Source organism: Numida meleagris, chromosome 13, assembly GCF_002078875.1.
Source record: "Numida meleagris isolate 19003 breed g44 Domestic line chromosome 13, NumMel1.0, whole genome shotgun sequence".
Classification (NCBI taxonomy): domain Eukaryota; kingdom Metazoa; phylum Chordata; class Aves; order Galliformes; family Numididae; genus Numida; species Numida meleagris.
Window position 1 is genome coordinate 13,867,738 of NC_034421.1, and position 21,217 is coordinate 13,888,954.

The following is a 21,217-nucleotide window of genomic DNA, read 5'->3' on the forward strand; positions in this document are numbered from 1 at the left end:
AGGGGCGCGGCACGGCGGGGGCACGGCTGAGTTGTGGTTCTGCTCGGGACGCCGGGGTCAGCCGGCTGTGCCGTGTGTCGGTACCCGCGTTAGAGCGCGGTGGGATGCGGGTGCGTTTGGTGCTGCTGAGTGTTAGCCCTGGGGAGCGAATCAGAAAGGTGAGCACGGGAAAACTCCTGGTGTGAGACAGAGGCCGTTTAATCGGTAAAGCGAAACTTACAGACACACACATGCAAAGCAAATGAAGGAATGATTCCACCGTCTCCCATCGGCAAGGAGAGGGAACAGCTCGTTCCCAGGAAAGCAGGGCTCGTGCCGTGTGATGCGGGAAGGCAAATGCTCCGGGGCCGGCCGGCTCTCGTTGCAGGCAGCGTGCCCTCGGCGGCTGCAGTGCGCTGCTGTCAGCAGCAGTGGTAGCGGAGGAAGCCTCCAAGCGATCCCGCTGCAACGGCTGTGTGATGCGAGGAACATCCGTCTGTGGGCAGAGTCACGGCACGAGGTGATGTGGCTTTGCGTAGGTGAGGGCCTGCGCTCGTTTGAAAGCCGTATGTATGCATTCGGAAGGCTACAGCAAGGATTAGTGCGGGAGATGCAACAAGTCGGTCCTTGGGTTGGATGGTACAGCCGCTGTTGCCCCCTGATTTGTGTGTGACCCTGGCTTCGCATTTGGCCTCGAGTAAATTGCTCTGTGCTCTGCTGCACCCAGCCGTTGAGGTAACGGTAATCCTGCTTTTCTGCCTAGCAGTAGTATTGTGACTCTGCACCTTGATGGTCAATGAAGAAAAAGCCTGTGCTTTATTGTATGGGAACTGCTGAGTCACGGCCTGAACCACAAACTGAGCACCTGGAGGAAAGACCCAGTCAGCACTGGAGCGCAGTGGCAATTCACTGTGTGACCAGAAGGGCTGGAGCCTGGCTCTACCCCTCCTAGGCCTCATGTAGGGGCTGACTGCCCCTGAGGAAGGATCTCTGCCTGGAGATCCCTCCTTGGTGGAAGCTTTTCCCTGTGAACCCAGAATCTTCTGATGCAGGTGTGCGATCTACTGCCCTTCCCTTGTAGCACCTTGCTGTCGTGCAGGTCCTTCCACCTCTTTTGTAACACCTTTTCCATTGTGTTGGTCCTTCTGATCGCTACGTTTATATAATGAGAAACACCTTATTTCACGATATGAATCTCTATCACAATGTGAATAGCTTCAGCTGATGTTCCGTGCGCAAGGTGTCTGGATTTCCGAAGATGAGAAGCGTGGGCTGCCAGACAGATTAATGCTGGGGCTGCTACATGAAATGGAAAATATCAGCATTTTAAGATTGCTGAATTTCCCTTCTGCTGGGCATCCTGACTCAGGGAGACGTGTGACTCCTTTTATGGGTGATAATGAGCACGAGCTCTTTACCTATTTCAGGTGCTCTATTTTAGAAATGCCTTATTAACTCTCTCTCTCAGGAACGCTTTCTTTTTTCTTTAAGACTGTTTTAATCGATGGTAAAATGATAATATTGGTGAATCGGCGAATGTGAAATTTACCTGACATCTCTTAGTAATTACCTGCATGCAGATTGGTGTTTCTAGGTACTGGTTTGTCAGGACCCTGAGTGCAGCAGCAGGCTGGCTTGGGTTGCTGTGGGGCTGTGCCCCATGGAGTGTTGGCTGCCTGTGCTGCAGCCAGCCTTGGCTTGCCTTCCCTTCAGGAACAGCCGACTCTTGTTATTTAGAGTATGTTTTTTCCAGGCCTTTTTCAGGCTCTGTTTATGGTGGCTTATTTAGTACAGCACAGATTGAAGTTCTCATTCTGCATTCATGCTGTGAGATCTGTCTCCAAATGGACATTTGATAGTAAGATTCTTCCCTGTCAAAAAAAACTTGGGGACTATTACCCCAGTAATATAATTCTTCTTATTAATGCAAACATCTGTGCGGAGAAGGACCTGGGGGTCCTGGTGGATGATAGGTTGGCCATGAGCCAGCAGATCCGGGGGTGCATTATAAGGAGAGTAGCCAGCAGGTCAAGGGAGGTGATCCTCCCCCTCTACTCTGCCCTGGTCAGGCCTCCCCTGGAGTATCGTGTCCAGTTCTGGGCTCCCCAGTACAGAAAAGACAGGGATCTGCTGGAGAGAGCCCAGGGGAGGGCCACAAAGATGATAAAGGGCCTGAAGCATCTCCCCTGTGAGGAAAGGCTGGGGGAGCTGGGTCTGTTCAGCCTTGAGAAAAGAAGACTCAGAGGTGATCTTATTAATGTTTATAAATGTCTTAAGTGTGGGAGTCAAAGGGACATGGCCAACCTCTTTTCAGCGGTCTGTGGGGACAGGACAAGGGGAAATGGCCATGAACTGGAGCATAGGAAGTTCCCCACCAATATGCAAAGGAACTTCTTCACAGTGAGGGTGATGGAACACCAGAATGGGCTGCCCAGAGAAGTTGTGGATTCTCCTTCTCTGGAGATATTCAAGACCTGTCTGGGCGCCGAGCTGTGCAGCCTGGTCTAGGGAGCCTGCTTTGCAAGGGGTTGGACACAATGATCTCTAGAGGTCCCTTCCAACCCCTGTGATTCTGTGATTCTTTCCGTTAGGGAAAGAAGAAAATTGCTTGTACATTTATAAAAAGAGAAGTTATATTTACCCAGGGAACGACTGTGCCAATTTGTGTTATTGAATAATTTCTGCACAGTTGTTCAGCAGCAAGTGGAACAAAAGCTTTCCAAAAAGCACACCTTCATTTAAACATACGCAAAACACACTTTAAATACCTGCAAACATCTTTTCCCTTCTCTTAACTCTCCTGAGCAGCTTCTTTTCGTCTTCTACTCCAGAAGAGTGCTCTAACTCTTGACCTGGAGAGAGAAAATCGGTTATTTTGGTTTGGGGCTTTGGTTTTTTTGTCGTCGTTTTTAGTTTTGTGGTGATTTGCTGTTTAAAAAAAAAAAAAAGAAAATATGGGAGGTGAATTGCTGCTCAGTGCTGAGGGCACTTTTGTTCACAGTGAACAAGACTTGTTAACACCTCTGTTTCTGAAGTTTCTGTTCTCTGAAGCAGAGGCAATGGACCATTCTTACAGCTGGCCAAACAGATTTCCAGTGAGGAGTGTTACAGATGGGCTGAGGTTTTGGCATTCTGTATGAGGAGATGTGTTTTTTGTGCTGAAGCCAGTGTAGCGTTTGTGAAAGATTTTGTCCATGACAAACACTAATATTTGTTCCTATTCCAGTGGAATATTCACTCCTGCAGGGTGTGGCTTACTCACTAGGTTCTCCAAAGCATCCTTCTTCAGGCATCTGCCAAGTGAGAATCTTCTCCAGCCATCTGAGTTTGTAGAAGTCAGAGAAACCAGACATGCCACAGAGCATAACTAGGGGAATCAAGATGCAAAAACACAGCTTTTAAAATTTTTATTGCTTTATATGCTCTCCAGCAGGCAATATGCTCATAAAGCTTACCCAAAATCATGCCACGTTAATGCTAAAAATCAATGTTAACAGCAGATTTAGGAAAATAAATTCCAGATTTGGAAATGATGTCCCTTACACTATAGTCATTGTACGTATGCTGCACCACGAGCTTTACTTAACTAAGCATCTTAAGTTTTAGATTAGGATTTAGCTCGTAAAATTCAAGGTGATATCTGAGATTGAAGTTTTAAACGTTGTATAGCTGAGTAATGTAGCAAAGCTCTCTTATTTTTTGTTAGGTGAGTCATTACTACTGAAGAAAAAGCTTAGCTTTCATTATGTTGATGTTGGTGGTAGGTGGATGACTGGTCTAGATGGTCTTGGAGGTCTTTTCCAGCCTCGGTGATTCTATGATTTCACAAGAACATTTACCATGTTCTTGGTTATCAGGAAGCAGGTTACGTACTGTTTTCCATGAAAAGGTCTCGAGAAGAAACGTTGAATCCATTGTTTTCGATCTCCAAGTTTATTTTCATCATGCTAGCACAGAAAATATTCTTGTAGTGCTGGGTCCTTAGGAACACATGATCAGAGCATCCTTTCTGGATACAGAAAAGAACTTGTTCTTTTTTGTTTGTTATTTTTCCCCCCTCCAATCTGGAATAGGGAAGAGGGGGTCTGAGAGCTATGAACTGATATTGATAATCTTATACAGGATTCAAATATTTTGTGAAAAGTCAAATCATGTTATTTCATTGCAGGATGCATTTTCACAGACCGTAGACTCCCCGCAATATAATGGGTGTCTCTCTTAATTAATCTTGGTGAATGGAAAAGAGTATCAGTATATGGTACCTGCATAGCAAGCAAGGACCATCATTGTCAACCTGTTTCAAGACTAGCAAGACTTGCTTGGTTATCTACCCATGGTGTTGTCCCAGTAGACACAGATACTAGATGGTGCCTAAGATCCTGTGAGGTGCGAGTACTGTGCTGTTGGTTACTGAATATGTGTCAGATGTACAACATGCATGTTATGCTTTGCAACTGGAATGTCTGTTCTGCCGGTTCTACATTCTACAGATATTTTATGATGAAGAACATAGATGAAGTATTGTGTTAATCAGTAGGGAAAGGTGTAGCTTGAATATCGAGTTGAGAAATTGGGGGTAACATAACCAATAAAATTATAAATATGTTCCTAGCTGTGATATATCATCACAGTTCAGGGCATTTGTGAGTGGAATCAAAGAATCACAGGCTCTTTATCTAAACTAGGTTTAGAAACTGTTTGGAGAAACCTGTCTCAGCGTCTCCTCCCTCAGTTCTCTCTTTTCAATGCAACCCTTGCTTCCTCTTTTTTTTTTTTTTAACTTTTTTCTTTACTTTCAAGGTGATTTTTAAGATCTTGGGTAGTCTCCCTTGATGGACACTTGGCAAAACCATAACTCCTTCTGCCCAACTTAAGCCCCTTCCTAGAATATTCAAATCCATTATTATCCGTGTATTATATTGGCTGTCATAAATCTTCCGTAATAAAGCTTGTCACGTACCACATCAGCAAATATGAAGTAGAGGAGCTGATGGGACAAGCAGTAATTGGAGCAAGCTGGTTTTGTCATTGTGTTCCTGCAGGCGCTTGTGACAGTGCAGGACTCGCCATTCTCTTTCCTGTTGAAGAACAGCAACATAGATAAAGAGTCTGATACAAGAAGACTTATTCCCCTTCCTGAACAGGAGAAGGTAACCCTCGTTTTCTGCTTCTCAGGGTAAATACAAACACAACAGAAAAGCCTCATAAAACAGTGGCAGTCAGAAAGGATCTGCTGATACTACTGAAACTTACCATGTTCCTAGCAAATACGTAAAGCACGCATCACTCATTTTCTCTGTAAAACACTCGGTACTACCAAATGAAGTATAGGCCATCAGGGTATCAGTCTGGTTCCATGAGTGGGGAAAGATCCAAAAATGTGGTCCTAGAATTGGTGCAAATTCTGAAAGCAAGTCGTAGAAGAAAGCCTTTAATTAAAGGTGTAGTCAAGGGAGATTTCAGCTCCTGCTTGATTTCTTATGTCTGTCCATACCTGAAGGCGTTCTTGCATGTGTGTGGATGTTGCCTTTCTGTGGCCTTCAGAACTAGTCCTTAGTCCTTTTCCCCAGGCCACCCAAAAAATCAGCAGTGATAACTGTCAAGAATTCAGATTAGTGCTGCCATGTTCCAGATGCTCACTAGCCTTTCTTTTGTAAGCGATCTCAGGATAGATACTAGATTCTAAGTAACCTGTTTCTTTTTATTAATTTGAGCATCCTTGTTGTTTCATAGGTAATTGTATAGAGGCAAAACACTGCAATACAAATACCTTGAGCGTGAACAAGAACTAAATTCTTTTAGCACTAAAGGTAGAAGTTATTTTTACCTTTGAAATATGTGGGGTCATTCTGCGCTAGAAAATGCGTTGCTTTTTCAAGCAGAGAAGACAGCTTCTTTACCATGCTTTCAACTCGTGCATGCTGCGCAAGCAATTCCTGTTTCGAGGGCCATTTTTCCAGGGCTCCTTTCAAATAGCCTGCAGAAATACCATTTGTTTCATATACTACCATAAGGTCTCAGCCTGCTCTTTTTTTTTTTTTTCGTCCTCCTTTTTAAAATACAGTTTTGCAGCCTCCCCTGGTGACTGCCACCAATGTTTCTTAAAATGGGATTTAACACAGAACCAAATCAAGTGATGCAATATTCTAGAACACACTATACCAATGTATTGTCTGCTGTGGCTTGGTTAGCAGGTACCTTACTGCAGAGCATTTTGCCACTGCAGTTAGAAGCCAAGCTAGTACTTGATATAATATGATATGAAGGAAGAAATGAAAGCTATGAAATATGGTTAGTGTGATCTCTGTAAGAGAGCATGTTATGATGTTGCAGAGGTGGTCAAGCATTCCTGTAACCCCCTTTTTTGCTTCTGCTAAAGAATGGATGCTCCAACAATGTTCGATCAAATTGAGAGGCTTCTGAGACAGATGGAAATGTTCAGCCCAGAGAAAAGAAGATGTGGGGTTGGAAATCTCTTCAGTGTGTGCAGTTATCTGAAGGGAGAGTGCACAGAGGATGGAGCTGTGCTCCTTTCACTGGAGGCCAGTGACAGAACAAGATGCCAAAGGTACAAACTGAAACACAGGAGGTTCTGTCTGAGCACAGGGAAACACTTTCTCATTGGGAAAGTGACCAAGCACTGGAACAAGGTGCCCAGAGAGGTTGTGGAGTCTCTGTCCTTGGAGATACTCAGAAAGCCCAGGGCATGTTCCTGGGTCACCTGCTCTAGGTAGCTGTGCATGAGCAGAGGTTTGGGCTAGGTCACCTCCAGAGATTCCTTCCAACCTCAGCTATTCTGTGATTCTGTGAAATGGATAGCATCCACATGGGAAAAGAGAGGGGGGGGGAAAAAAGAGGATTTCTCAAATCTCTAGATTACCCAAGAGATCACTCACACTTCTATAGGCAAAGGACTGTTTAATTAGATGCAAGATGGCAGATGACCACTGCTCTTTTTATGTTTGCTTCCTGTCCTTTGTGCTTCTGTGAGTTTGGCAGACTGTGTGCAGCATGTTTGCAGAGCATTCTGTTAGTCCTTCAACTTCTGTAGCTGGCTGGCTGTGCATCTGTTTGCACTCCAAGCTTGCTTGAGTGATATCAAGTTACTACCTTTACTGTTTTGTTTATGAAGAATATCTAACCTGAACAGATCTTGACGCCTTCCTGAGGTGACAAATTAGCCACATATTCAGGTTACCACCTACTCTCAAGTTCCTCTGGTACGCTGGAAGACATGGATGTGGCTTAGGGAGTGCTAACGTCCCTCTGCCCTCTCTGCTGCACCCGAGTTTCAGATAAGGCAGGTGCTGAAGAAGGGGAATGCTGAGAACACTATCAAGCTCTGATCCCAAACTGGGGAAGGGCCTCTCTGTGATAAGGAAGTGTCAGTGCTGGAGGTAGCATGGAGCACACCCAGGTTGACTGTGCCTTTTATTAGCCCTAAAGTGTATGTATTGAAGCAATTTTTATCCATAATTGATTTGGATTCTACAGGGGAATATAATGCCAGGTATTATCAAATAGTTTGAAATATTCTTTTTACTGTTCATTTCATTCCTCCCAATCCAAAGATAACCCAAATTGGGTCTTCTTAAAAACAAGAACCACCAAGGTTTCTTTCTTCTAAGACATAATTGTGATGCAAACAACAGCTGAATCACTTCACTACTCCTGTCATTGCATTTAAGGAACTGACTCTAAAATATGATAAAAATTATTTTAGAAATTTATATATATATATACATGTCATGCTACTAGCAGTCAAATCTGCTTAATGTAAAGTCAAGGAAGCCAGTATCTCAAAAATGCCAGTCTGAGTCACAGTACCTTGCAAAACATGAAATCCCAGCACTGCATCTAGATTGATGTCCTGATACCGATTCTCCATGAAGATGGTCACCTTCTCAAGCGCAGAAATGATGGAGCTCCTCACGTCAGGCTCAGTTTTCAAGAAGCTACCCTTGCAGGTAAAGACCAGCAGCAAGAAGAGCATGTACAGCATTGCTACTGCGCTCAGAGGTTGCCTAACTTCTGAATAAATGCCACTTGCTCCCAGCAGGCCCTGCTTTGTAGGACAGAACACTTTCCCTTGCCAGTTTAACCACAGGTATGCTGCTGTGGTCTCACAGAAAGCCTGGCTGCCAGCTTCTGTGCCAGGAAATGTCTCAGACCTTTAAATGTCAGCCAGTGCACTTGGCAGGTCAGTTCAACAGATCAAATCCAGTCCTTCCTCCTCAGCTTCAATACGGTTCTTGTGGCTGCCATCAGAAGAGGGACCCTCTCTCTTGTATGTAGAAACAAGAGAGGTGAAAGACTGTCCTTCTGCAATTCAAAGTCGAATTTTGGAAGCGTGCACAGTGCTTTTGAGGAAAGTACTGAGAAATCATTTCTTAGAGCACTTTTACGGCAGGGGTTTGTGCATGCGCTGGTGAGTGGACTGCCACGCCTGGTGTGCAAAAGGCAAGGGGAGTCTGCTGGTTGGGAATCATAGAATGGCCTGGGTTGAAAAGGACCTCAAAGATCATTGAGTTTCAACGCCCCTGCTGAGTGCAGAGTTGCCAACCACTAGACCAGGCTGCCCAGAGCCACGTCCAGCCTGGCCTTGAATGCCTCCAGGGACGAGGCAACCACAACCTCCTTGGGCAACCTGCTCCAGTGCGTCACCACCCTCTGTGTGAAAAACTTCCTCCTAATATCTAACCTAAATCTCCCCTGTCTCAGTTTAAAACCATTCCCCCTTGAAATGAAGGGCTATGTAGAGGAAGGGCCTTGCTGTATGTTTCTGCCTGCTCCGAGTCCTCACCAGTAAACACGTTAAGTGCGTTTATCCATCTCCACAGGATGGTGGCTGCAGTGGTGCAGGTGGCGGTGCTGGGGCATGGGGCCTGAGGCAAGCGCGTTGACAGGGCCGGGCCGGGATCCAGGCCTGTGGGTGCCGGTGGTCAGAGACTGGGGAGAAGAGGGAGAGGAAATCTGCGTGCAGAATCGTTCCCTACTGGAGGTGGCTGGGATGTCTCTGCTCAGGGCTGCCTGGTCCAGGACGGGGTGCAGCGCACACGGGCTGTGCATCCTGCGGAGCCTCCCGTGTGCTGGGAGCATTTGGCTGTGTGGGCTGGAGCAAATCGGAGGGCAGCTGGTGCGGGTCAGTAGGGATCTCTGCTTTTCTTTTTTGCTATTCTTGTTTTTACCTGGTGAGTTTATCAATCTGTGTGTCCTCGGATTGTTTTCCTAGATAAAAAGCAGAATGGGAGCTCAGGGGGATGGCGATGTTTCTGTGACAACGGGTCTCTGTTGTTGCTGTAAAGCTTTCTGATAGCTGATACTCTGTGGCATGTGTGTTTCTGTTTGTGGAACTCTGATACTCCAATGGGATTTTCTGCCATTTTGCAGGTGGAACGAAGCTTTTCCAGTATGTTGTAGAAGACGTTGCCCAGACAATACAGTTCCTATAGGCAATGCTGAAGATGGATCCGCCTTTCTATGTTCATCTTTGGGTATGTTTTGTGTGTAGGTAACATTAATGGTATTGCATTCCAACACGTTTCTAGCAGTCCTGGACACTGGCATTTCTGTATTTGGCAACGAGAACCTCTCTGTGTGCAAAGTTCCTTTAAAGCAGTGCAATCTCATTCGATTGGTTTTCCTTTTCTCAGTTGCTAAATGTTTGTCACTCTACCACAGTCTTAAAATGTCCTTCTTCTTTTAGTTATTAAACACAAATCTGCCAAATTAACATCAAAAGTGTTCCTGGTCAAGCAGCTCATTCATGGACGGTTCAGTTGGGAAGAAACTACCCCTCTAGACAAGACCTTGCCAGGGCACATCCCAGGATTTCGAGGATCCCCATATTATGGGATTGCCGTAGTGGTTGAAAAACGGGGCCCCTTGCGTGATGGGGGCAATATGCGCCCACATGGTGGAATATCTTCCTGGCCTCAGTAAAGATGCACTGATTACAAAAGGACGTTAGCCGGCCACTTCCACTGCGGCAACGACTCCGCTTTCTGGACATCGCCTCCAGGGACGCCTCCGGGCGTGGCATCCTCGCCACAGGGGGGCGCCCTGCCCGGCGCGGGCTCCCCAAGATGGCGGCCGGCGGCGCCGCTCTGGCCGTGGCCGTGGCGGTGCTGGTGGTGGCGGTGGCGGTGCTGTGGCGGCGGCGGGCGGTGCGCGGCGAGGGCCGGGTGTGCGTGGTGGTGCTGGGCGACCTAGGCCGCAGCCCGAGGATGCAATACCACGCGCTTTCGCTGGCCCGGCACGGACGAAGCGTCGCGCTGCTGGGCTACTTCCGTGAGTGCGGGCGGGCGCCGAGGCGGCGGCCGGGGGTGGGGTGAGGGGTCGCGGCTCTCAGCCTCCGCCCGCTCCCACAGAGACGCGGCCGCACCGCGACGTGCTGAACAGCGGCGAGATCCGCGTCGTGCCCCTCTCGGAGCTGCGGAGCTTGCAAGGTGCGTGCGGGCGGGCGGGCGGGGAGCAGGGGGACACGGGACGATCCGAAGGGAGATGGAGGTGGGATGCTGGGGGGGAGGTCCTTTCCCCAGTGGGCGGGCGGTGAGGCGCTGGCTGTACCCAGAGCTGTGGGTGCTCCGTTCCTGGAGGTGCCCATGGCCGCGGATGGGCCCGGGGCAGCCTGAGCTGGGGGGCACAGCCCATGGCAGGGCTGGGGCTGGGGGCTGGGAGGACCCTTCCGACCCAACCGCGCTTTGATGCTGGGGAAGCTCAGGGGGTGGTGATGTTTGTGTGGCCGCAGGTCTCCGTTTTGTCACCAGAGGCCGTTACTGTAAAGCTTTCTGATAGCTGCTCCTCTGTGACACGTGTTTCGGTGTGTGGAACTGTGATCTTCCCGTGGGAATTTCTGCCGTTTTGCAGTTGGCCCGAAGCTTTTCCAGTATGTTGTAAAAGTCGTTGCCCAGACCGTGCAGTTGCTGTACACAATGCTGAAGATGGATCCGCCGTCCTATGTTCTTCTTCAGGTGTGTTTGTGCGGAGGTCGTGTTATTGGTGTTGCATTCCAACGCGTTTTTAGCAGTCTTGGACACTGGCCTTGTGTATTGGATAAGGAGAAAAACATCTCTGCCTGTTAAGATCCTTTAATGGATTGTAATCTTCATTTTATTTTCCTTTCCTCTTTGTTGTTCCTTTTCTCTTACGCCGGTAGATAGCGATAGGACAAGGGGAATGGTTTTAAACTGAAAGAGGAGAAACAGAGATTAGGTATTAGGGAGAAGCTGTTGTCTGAAGGGCTGGTGTGGCCTTGACACAGATTGCCCAGAGAAGCTGTGGATGCTCCATCTGTGGAAGTCTTCATTGGCAGGTTGGATGGGGCCATGGGCACCCTGATCTGGTGCCTGATGAAGTGGTTGGCAGAGCTGCCTACAGCAGGGCTATTGAAACTCAGTGATCTCTGAAGCCCCTTCCAAGCCATTCTGTTACGATTCTAGTTAAGCATTTGTCACTCGACCTAAGTCTTATAATATTTTCCTTCTTTTCTGGAACAGAATCCTCCAGGTTTGCCCAGTATAGCTGTTGCCTGGGTTGCCTGTCTTTTCTGGAGAAGCAAACTGATAATTGATTGGCACAATTATGGATACACTATAATGAGTCTGAATCATGGAAGGAATCACCCGCTAGTGCGCATTGCAGAATGGTTTGTACAGTAATTTCTTCTCTTTATAAATTATATACCTTTGCAGGACTCGGAAGAATGGAAAATAGAGAGGAGAATATAATTAGCAAAGAGTTGTTTCCATGAACAAGTTCTGGATTTTGCTATGCTGAACTTCCATTTCAGAAAACGTGTTCTTTAAAATGCTTTTGTTAAAGACTTAGGAAGGTGTTGGTAGTTGGAACTCTGCAGAATACGCTAAAAATTCTGTCTAGGAGAATGTCTTCTGTGTAATGATATAAGTATGTAGCTTGAAGGAATTAGGCTGTTTTCTTAAGTAATTTGTGAGCAACTTTTACAAATTCCTTTATTTTAGTTTCTGTTATATACTGTAAGACTTTCAGCTTAGGGGTTAGGAAGTGTTGTTCTTGCTGGGCATATGTATACATGGAGGATAAAGTGCAGAAAGCACGTTTTAAGACATTCAGTCTGTAACAAAAAAAACCCAAATATTAATTCAGTTTAGATGATGGTACCTAATACAGTGCAGGCCCATGCCATGTGAGCTACCTAGAAAAGGGAAAATGAAGTCATTAGAAACCTGTGTCTTTGGGTAGGTGAGCAAATGTTACAAGAACTAAAAGATCTGCTGATGTGTTTAAACCTGCTCCCTTTAGTTGGACTTGTTTGGTGAAGTAAGTGGAGTTCATATGTAAACTTTGATCTTGCTGCCATGACTTTGTCTAGCATCGTGTTTTTATTTTATTATTCTCTAATGCTGCTTCAATCTCCGTCTTTGGAGGTAATTTTGTTTCTTACGGAATCTAAGCCTCTATTTCTTGGTAGCAGCTTTAAAAGCTTTTGAGAGTTGTGTTCTTAGGCTTTGAAGGATAAGGAAGTCATACGTATCCCTTCGTATGCACTGATAATTGCTATAGTGTAACAGTACAGGAGTTGATGCACAATTGTTAATTAAACTGAAGTTACTGGGAGCGATTGAGTTTCTTCTGGTTTTGTTTGGCTTTTAGTTAGCATCGATGCTGGAGAGCAGTTACTGTTTGTTGGGATTGCCTTAGGTTCTTACTATGTTTTAATTTCTGCCAGGTACGAGAAGCTTTTTGGGCGTTTGTCTGACTATAACTTGTGTGTCACTAATGCCATGAAAGAAGATCTGTGGGTGAATTGCAACATCAAGTGAGTTAAATACCTCTAACGTTACGTGTGTACTCAAAGCAACATGAAAGCAGATAGCTCTGGTGAACCTGGGTTCAGAGTAGTCCTACAGAAGCAACTTTCAGGACAATTTTGTCTTGTTTTTATGGTTGTGTTTCATCCATTCAATGGACACCTAAGAAGGGTGTCCTTTGTACAGGATTACAGAAAGTTGAATCAAATCATCATTTCATTGCAACGATCCACTTCCTTTTTGCATTGTGTTGTTGTAGCCTGTCACTATTTCTTTGCCACGTGCTTCTTTGTTGGATCTGACGTTTGTGTAACTGGTGAATTTATTTCATTGCAGGGCAGTAACGCTGTATGACAGGCCAGCTTCTTATTTTAAGGAAACGCCATTAGAACTTCAGCATCAGTTGTACATGAAACTTGCCAAAGACTATGAACCATTTAAGCCACAGCATGTGTAAGTAAAGCATGCAGTTACTGTCCTTAACTGAATGGCACAAGGTTATGGCAGTTAGTCACCAGAAATACCTTTAGACGGGGACACAAGTTCCTGAATATCAGTGGGTGGTGGTCTTTGTATGCTTCTGGCCAGGAGCAGATGCTGTACAAGTGCATTTAGCTGTCACTGGAGAGGCCAGAATAAGTGAAATCATTGAACTGTGATAGCACCTGGCTTGGTGTGTAAACTGAGTGGGTTTTTTTGTTTGTTTCTTTGTTTGCTTTAAGTGTTGGCATGAGTACTGAGGGAATCACTAACAGAATATCTGAAGTGTGAAAATAGTTGAATTCCTGCTGAACTAGTTGGCAATGATTGGATGCCACATTTGTACCACTAATTTAGGGATTGTTTTAAGAATTAACTCTCCATTCATTTAATGTGGAGAGTTCCCAAGATCTTGCTCTAAGCATTAAGCATTTTCTTCTGGTTACGTGCAGGATGTCTCCTGTAGTGGACAGCTTAACAGGCAGCTGCTATGCCAAACTAATCCCTGAAATGAAGGGGAGAGCCACAGTGTACAACAGCTTCCTTTTTGGAAATGCCAACCATTGAATGTGTAGGTTCTGACTTTAATTAAATAAATGCATAGTTGGCCATCATCCTCTAATATGTATTTGAGACAGAGCTGGAAAGACAGTTGAGAAAGCTGCCTTCTTAAGGAGAACACATCATTAGAAGATGGGAACGTGCTTATAGCAGTGGTGGTGTTAAGTGCATGGTAGCAGTAGGAGGGGTTAACACCAGTTTCCTACCATCACGAGTGTCTGCAGTAATGACTGTTTCCGGAGAAGCTGGGTAGCAAATCTGAAACAAAGTGCTTGGAAATCCATGCCTGTGAGGCATTGCATTTCCTTCTGTGTTTGTTGGCTGTGTTTGTGTAGTCCGTATTCAGAAAACTGTGTTTATGCAGTCCAGAGTCTGTCAGTTGGAAAGCTGAGAGGTCTGCCTTTACAGAGAGGGATGAGAAGAATGGGGATGTGACAAAAACCAGAGGCCGGCCGGCTCTTCTCATCAGCAGCACAAGCTGGACGGGTTTGTAAACAGTTTAGTTTTAATATGTCAGTGCTTTTGAATAAAAGATAACATTAGTTCTGTTTGTACACTTGACACTGGCCATGCTGTACTTGTACATGCTACAAGTAGCAGAGGTGCAGTTTTCCTTCTTTGCCTGGAGGAGTTGGAAGACAAGTTGCTCACGATGTACCTCAGTGGCTAGAAATGATACTTTTTCTTTAAGAGATTTCCCACTTTTGTTTTTAATTTTCATTCTAGACTTAGTGTCTTGTTTGGTGATATGAAACAGATTCATGAAATACCTGCTCCTTTATTTCTGCTATGTCAATTACATAATTTTTTTGCTTTTCTTTCTTAATCTCTGTATGAGAAAGGGAACAGCGAGGTGAAAGCAATCAGTTGCTGGCAACGCAGGCAGAATTGTCTGTGCTTTGGGATGAACAAGGCAATCTGTGCCCTTAAACATTTCTGGTTTGTAAAGCTGGAGGATTAACGTGACATGGAATGTCTCTTCAGGACGTGCCACATTTGTGGCTTGTTTGCCTGCCACGTTGCTGACAAGGAAAACAAATAGTTACTGTATATGGTTGTAGACTTTCAAAAATGAGCGTAATTGCAGCAAATTTTTAACAGGACAAGCATGCTGCATACTTAAGTTTTCTTCACTTTCATCTCAAAGACTTATTGTTATTTAAATATGGTAATTCAATATAAATGGTAAAAACATGACTGTTGCTAATAAGACCCTTTCTTTCAGAGGATGAAGACTTTTCAGTCCTTCTGAAAGCATTAGAAGGTAGGTACTAAGGAATACCTCACATCTGTATAAAGGGGGATGGGTTTTTGCTGGATAGTTAATGAGGGTTTTTTCTGAGCAATACTGCCACTGTATTCAAGGGAAAGTGCAGGCGTGTGTGACTGATCTGCAGTGGTTTAAGAGTAGGAGCTGACGTATGGAAATGAGGCATCTGAATTCAACTCAAGGTGGTGTTGGGGGAGAATTACGTTTCTTGCTTGTAAATTGCAGTTTATTTTCCAGGCTGTGTGTGTACTCTCCATAGGCCGCTGATAATAGGGCCCCCTCTACTCAGCTCTCCCCCTCTACTGGGCTCTTGTGAGGCCCCATCTGCAGCACTGCGTCCAGGCCTGGGGCCCCCAGTACAAGAAAGACGCAGAGCTCTTGGAACGAGTGCAGAGGAGGCCACCGAGATGAGCAGAGGCTGGAGCACCTCTCCTGGGAAGAAAGGCTGAGGGAACTGGGCTTGTTTAGCTTGGAGAAGAGAAGGCTGCAGGGAGAGCTCGTTGTGGCCTTCCAATACTTGAAGGGAGCATGTAAACAGGAGGGGGATCGATTGTTCACGAGGGTGGATAGCAATAGGACAAAGGGGAATGGTTTTAAACTGAGACAGGGGAGATGTAGGTTAGATATTAGGAGGAAGTTTTTCACACAGAGGGTGGTGACGCACTGGAACAGGTTGCCCAAGGAGGTTGTGGATGCCCTGTCCCTGGAGGCATTCAAGGCCAGGCTGGACGTGGCTCTGGGCAGCCTGGTCTAGTGGTTGGTGACCCTGCACTCAGCAGGGGGGTTGAAACTCAATGATCTTTGAGGTCCTTTTCAACCCAGGCCATTCTATGATTCTGTGAAGGGAATATGCATTGTCTATTTAGAAGACGCATCTGCAGTTTCTAAATTCATGTATTGAAACAGCCAGTATGGTGTAGTCAAAGAAATGTTTTATGATTAGTGCTTTCTAAACGTACTGTAATTTATTTCTATAGAGGTTTGTGGGTTTAATTGGTGAAAATTTACTACTGTTTGATGAGCCATATGTTAATAAAGAATTACCTGAAGTAGGAAACTAAATTATTTGGACGTGGTGACCCTTTATGATCAGCCTTCCATTTACTTGTTGGCTTTTACCTTCCCCAGATTATGAGCGCTATATCAATGAGGGAGTCCAGCTTCCAGCTTTAGTATGTGTGATAACAGGTAACAGTCTATTCACGTTGTAATTCCTTCTTTTTGCTTCCTGCTAACAGAGAAGACTTCATGTTCACTTTGGTACTGTTTGCTCTTCTGCTGATGTTGAAGAGAGGAGGGGGTGTTGTCTTTTATCTGACTGTAAGTCGGAATAATAATTTGTAGTTGGATTCTTACAGCCATGTAATCGTGGTACGTTTCTGAAGAGGGGAAGCTCTGCCTATCTAGCACAGCTGTGGGTTGCACCGTGCTCAGGATTTAACCTTAACACTTTTAACATTGAGATGCTGCAGCAAAAGAAGCATGAAGGCTGATGTTTGGAATGTTTTCAGCAGAAAAGTTTTCTTAGTGCATTAACAGCAGACTAAATCTTAGTGTGATTTAAAGAACAAATTGTTCTGATCCTGATGGCTGTAAACAAAACGTATGTCAGCACTGGCTGATACTGACAGCAGGCTCTTTTAGTTTAGTGTCAGTTCCCTTTGCTTTCAAGAGGGCTTAATCTCTTGGGTGTCTTTGGGAGGATCATGGTTGGTGTATTTTGATGCCTCTCAGACGACAGGAGCTTGTCACCTGTACAGCAGCATGCACAGATTGCACCTAATTTTCAATCATCCTGATAAAATCACTGCTGTCTTTTGTTTTCCTTGCTTTAATAAGGCAAAGGACCACTAAAGGAGTACTACAACGGCCTGATAGAGAAACTGCACTTTAAACATATCCAGATCTGTACGCCCTGGCTGGAAGCTGAGGATTACCCCCTTTTGCTTGGTAAACAGTGAATTATGAAATAGATTTGATCTGAGAAAGCGTGGAAAAACAATTTAGCAGAATCATAGTACCCGTGTTGCTATTACTGCCTGTTATTATTCTTCACCATTTTTCTAACTATGCTGGAATACCATGTGCTTGTTCTTGTGTTCATGTCCCAGTTTACTCTCAGGAGCAGGTCAGAAAAGGCACCACAGGTTTTGGCTGAGCAATTGAAAGAAGCTGAAATTCTAAATCATGTTTTTGGGATAGTGTTCCCTTGGCACGTTCATAGTATTGCATGCAGTGGGTAAGCTCAGTACAGGAGTCAGGTACACATCCAAGTTGATCTTGGGTTTCAAATCAGCCAGCTGAGGTGGCTGTAAGACGTGGTGCTTATTTGGGAATTGTTAAGTAATGAAGATAAGACCTCTAAAATGACATTGTGATTTCTCTGTTCTGGAATCACTTGAATAGGAAGAGGTCAGTAGTGAGCTGTGCAGCACATCCTGCTGGATTGTGGTGGTCTCCTGTGTGGGTGTCTGTTCTGAGCACGTGAAGAGGCAGAGGGGCTGTTCTGTGAGGAGATGTGAGATTTACAAATTCTCTTTTAATTTGATAGGAACTTGCCTGGTGTGTTTCTAATTACAGTCACCTAGTTTAGTATCTCTTGGTCGTATTTAGCTCACAGCACCCCAAAAAACCCACATACATATAAGTATGCAGTAAGAGCAGAAGAGCTGCTTTCAGAGAATTCAGAGCCTTGTCTGCTTCGTTTGCTTTTTAGGCTCAGCAGACCTGGGCGTGTGCCTCCATAAATCATCCAGTGGTTTGGATTTACCTATGAAGGTGGTAGATATGTTTGGCTGTTGCTTACCTGTATGTGCAATATATTTTGAATGGTAAGAGCTTGCTTCTTCTGCTACCAGGACCTAAAGGATCATATAAGCACTGTTCTTACAAAGAGTCTAGCAGCTTCTGCATGTATCAATGAGATTCCAGTATTATGCCATAGCAACTTACTTTGAATCAAAAGGACAAACTTGAGATGATGTCTAAGTTGTTTTATTTAAGGGCAGTTAAAAATTAACACCAGTTTCTACAAACTGTGGAGCATTTAATGCAACCAGTTGCCTTGAAAATTCAGAACCCATCATCCTGTGTTGTTGTATACTTCATTTAAAAAACAGTCAAAGCTTCATTCTGTGTAGACAGGTCCTCGTTCTGTGAAGAGGTGAATATATGCAGTAGGCAACCTTACAATTGACAGTCCTTTTGGGGGAAAAGTAGCTCTTACAAATTAATAGGTATTAATTGCAAATGTCTCGTGTAGTGATCATGGACTGATTTTCCTTATGGATTAAAGTAGATTATTGCCCTCACTTTGACGTTCATGCAGATGAGTGGCACAGTGACTGAGGGCCCTTTTGTATTGCACTGCAATGGTACTCCTAGATTGGTTTTCCTTATGCCAGACTGTCTTTAATTTAAACTTCAGTAACTGCCTTTGGTCCCATTTTGTCAGGAATTCAACCCCTACCTAGGCTCTTAATAGTAAAGATGCACAATGCAACTTTTGACATGTGTATGTCCCGCTCACTTTTTTTCTTCTGTTGTTTTCCATGACTTCTGTTGACAGTTTACACGAACTTGTGAAACACAATGAAAATGGGCTGATATTCAGGGATGCAAATGAACTTGCAGAACAACTGAAGGTAAAGAGCTGAGAGATTTTTCTTCCCTCCCAGCTGTGACCACAGAAGTGTCACTGTGTGAGCTGCATCATTCTCATGTGGCAGTCCTCTGTGTATTTTGCATTCTCAGAGGGCACTGCTTTGCCTGCTGGGTCTCATTGGCCACATTTCTATTTGAATAAAAATCTGAAGCTGACAAGAATGTATTACATACGCTATAGTTATTATAATATCAATATTTTGATATTGAATATTAAATATCAATATTGATATTTAGAGGGTAAGACCAAAGATCTCATTCTTACTGCAACACTAAAGTCAAGGGTTAGCACTGGGAAAAGCTAGAATTAATCCAAGACAGAGTATGATAGTGTTTCTCTGTGTTTTTATTTTTCTAATTTACAGATGCTTTTCTTGGAATTTCCCACCCTGGAAGGCAAACTCCACGATTTCAGGAGAAACCTTCGTGCATCCAAGCAGCTGAGCTGGGATGAGAGTTGGGACCAGACTGTTCTTCCTCTCCTTAGCCAGAATGAATGACTTTCTTGAGGGGTATTGTGTCAAAAAAGCTATCACATGTATGCACGTCCAGGACTGTCTGAAGCAGTGAATAAACCCTTTGTATTGTTTACAGCAGTCGTTTTTAATCACTTCAACTGATGTGGCACACCCCTTGCAACTGGAGCTTCTTGTGTGGGTAACAGTAGTGCTGGGGGTGCTGCTGGGGTTACTGGTTGTGTGTAAGTCTTTAGGGAAGATGAGGTTCCAGTGCTGAAGAGGCTGGTCCTCGTCATCTGTCTGCCCTTATGGCTTGGGATGAATCTCATGCAAAGCGTGGGAAGTTTTGCTGCTCTAGGAACTGGGATGTGTAAAATCCATTTAGCTGGGCTGCTTGAGGGTTTCTTGTTGCTGAAAGCATTTAAATACATGTACAAACTACGCCAGTTGTACCTCCTGTACAAGAGACACATTCGTGGGTGATTTTTTTCTGCAAGTGGGAAACTTCGTGTTTTAATTTTTTTGTTTGAAATGATGACAGTATTTTTGGTTAACATTCTTGGCTGGTCTTCCCTAGGCAAGTACACAATATCTTCTTGTATTCTTAATTGAGATCGAACTACTTAATTTCAGAGTTTTTTCCTCATCTTTTTCCTCTTTTTTACAGCGTGTGCAAGAGTACAAAGGCACAGCCACTGGTATGGGGCAGCTTTATTGAACACTGAGAGGAAAAAACACCTTGCAGTGACTGTTGTGCTCATACACTGAAGCAAATGTGCCCATTTCCCTCGAGAAAGGAATGGATATTACGTACTATTTCAAGAGAAGAATAGAAAAGGAAAAAAGATGAGATTAAAGTATGAGTAATCTCATAAAAGTGCACTTCGCTTTCTGAGCAGTCACCCTGATGTAGCCTTTCTCTTTCCTTTTTTTCCCCCCCTCATTGTTAACATTCATACACAGACCTAATGCTTACAGGATGCTTTCTAAAAAACATCTTTTTCCTTAAAAATAGAAGGCAGCCATTTAAGGAATAAGCATTCTTGGTGTTATCGTAGAGTTGCTGCCTGCTTGGCTCTCTTGAGAGTTCCCGGTTCAGCAGTGGTAAGCTGTTGCAATGGATTCTGCACCAGTGTTTTTAAACCAGCTTACAGAATAATCATCAAATATCTGCTTTTTGCCAAGCTAGGCCGTCATTTGTGAATCCGACCTTGCTCCTTCACCATGGTTACAGTAGAGATACTCTTGCAAAGAGAGCACTGATAATGATTTGGTTCCACTGGTGGGAAGATGATAATAAGAACCCAAATTTCTTCCTGTAGGAGTTGGGCAGTTTCACTGCCTCGAATGATCCATAGGGATTTACTTGCTGCTGCTTCTTCTCTACTGTTCTCCTGCAAACTCCTGTCCAGTGTTACAGCAGACCCCCTGATAGCCAGTGATGTACACATGGAGGTAAATTAAGCATTTCTCTAATGTACACAGCAATGCTGGTGAAAGTTTTAGAGAGGTTTTGTCTTCCTGTAATAGATTTGGTTAGATCCAAAATGAGCCACCTTGCCATACTCAGTGCTACATGGTGACTTGAAGGCTTTTGTAGCAGGGGAGATAAAAGGAACTGCTGTTTGGCTCCTGGTGTGCATTAGCCCCAGTTCTTCCTTCTCAGGGACAGGCAGCAAAAATTAAAAGTCTAGTCACTGCTGTACATCCAACTTAATTCTAGCAGTCATGGGTTTCTTCAGCTTGAAGAATGTTTCTCCAATGACCTGTCATCTGTTTTCTCTCAATTACTACAGAAGGAGGAAGTGAATGCGTTTCTTCATTTTCTTAAAGTAGCTTTTAAAATGGCATATAGAAATGGAAGTCAGAAGTGGAGGAAATAACGCATTCAGTTCTGCTTCAGGATCAGTGCTGTCCAATGGCAAACTGGCTAATGGATTACGCAGAGTTTCAAAGCAGGTAGGCTAAATTCATCTTGCAAAAGTGATAGTCCTTGTGTGAGAGAGATGCAAATC

At 44.6% G+C, this 21,217-nt stretch overlaps 2 protein-coding genes across 5 annotated transcripts; one reads left to right on the forward strand and one right to left on the reverse strand.

The window, feature by feature from the left end:
- On the forward strand, window positions 9–19,337 carry ALG1 (ALG1, chitobiosyldiphosphodolichol beta-mannosyltransferase). Of its 4 annotated transcripts, XM_021411401.1 has the most exons (16): window positions 12–158; window positions 5,022–5,129; window positions 6,359–6,547; window positions 9,370–9,473; window positions 10,350–10,427; window positions 10,849–10,952; window positions 11,478–11,626; window positions 12,689–12,778; window positions 13,107–13,223; window positions 14,176–14,297; window positions 15,037–15,075; window positions 16,210–16,269; window positions 16,921–17,031; window positions 17,798–17,912; window positions 18,650–18,725; window positions 19,110–19,337. In XM_021411401.1, exons 3-16 carry the CDS (start codon window positions 6,360–6,362, stop codon window positions 19,242–19,244), a joined length of 1,488 nt encoding a protein of 495 aa, XP_021267076.1. In that variant the 5' UTR covers window positions 12–158; window positions 5,022–5,129; window position 6,359; the 3' UTR covers window positions 19,245–19,337. The 4 variants fall into 4 exon arrangements, with proteins under 4 accessions (XP_021267077.1, XP_021267076.1, XP_021267078.1 ...); XM_021411402.1 differs by lacking the exon at window positions 5,022–5,129 and having other exon boundaries at window positions 9–158; XM_021411403.1 differs by lacking the exons at window positions 12–158; window positions 5,022–5,129; window positions 6,359–6,547; window positions 9,370–9,473 and adding an exon at window positions 10,031–10,269.
- On the reverse strand, window positions 167–8,562 carry C13H16orf89 (chromosome 13 C16orf89 homolog). Its single transcript, XM_021411417.1, has 8 exons — window positions 7,807–8,562; window positions 5,807–5,956; window positions 5,233–5,383; window positions 4,940–5,057; window positions 3,853–3,988; window positions 3,242–3,346; window positions 2,748–2,831; window positions 167–475 (listed from the first exon to the last, which is right to left on the reverse strand). The coding sequence occupies exons 1-8, from the start codon at window positions 7,979–7,981 to the stop codon at window positions 402–404; spliced, it is 993 nt and encodes a 330-aa protein (XP_021267092.1). The 5' UTR covers window positions 7,982–8,562; the 3' UTR covers window positions 167–401.

What these genes read in the sequence shown, in the direction of transcription:
- ALG1 (XM_021411402.1), top strand. Translation starts at nt 6,360, where the DNA reads ATGGATGCTCCAACAATGTTCGATCAAATTGAGAGGCTTCTGAGACAG. An exon ending in CTAGTGCGCATTGCAGAATG is followed by an intron (nt 11,627 to 12,688) that starts GTTTGTACAGTA and finishes AATTTCTGCCAG; the next exon opens with GTACGAGAAGCTTTTTGGGC. An exon ending in AACTTGCAGAACAACTGAAG is followed by an intron (nt 18,726 to 19,109) that starts GTAAAGAGCTGA and finishes TCTAATTTACAG; the next exon opens with ATGCTTTTCTTGGAATTTCC.
- C13H16orf89 (XM_021411417.1), bottom strand. Translation starts at nt 7,981, where the DNA reads ATGCTGTACATGCTCTTCTTGCTGCTGGTCTTTACCTGCAAGGGTAGC. An exon ending in GGGATTTCATGTTTTGCAAG is followed by an intron (nt 5,957 to 7,806) that starts GTACTGTGACTC and finishes GTATTTCTGCAG; the next exon opens with GCTATTTGAAAGGAGCCCTG. An exon ending in AAGGGAAAAGATGTTTGCAG is followed by an intron (nt 476 to 2,747) that starts GTATTTAAAGTG and finishes CTCTGCCCACAG; the next exon opens with ACGGATGTTCCTCGCATCAC.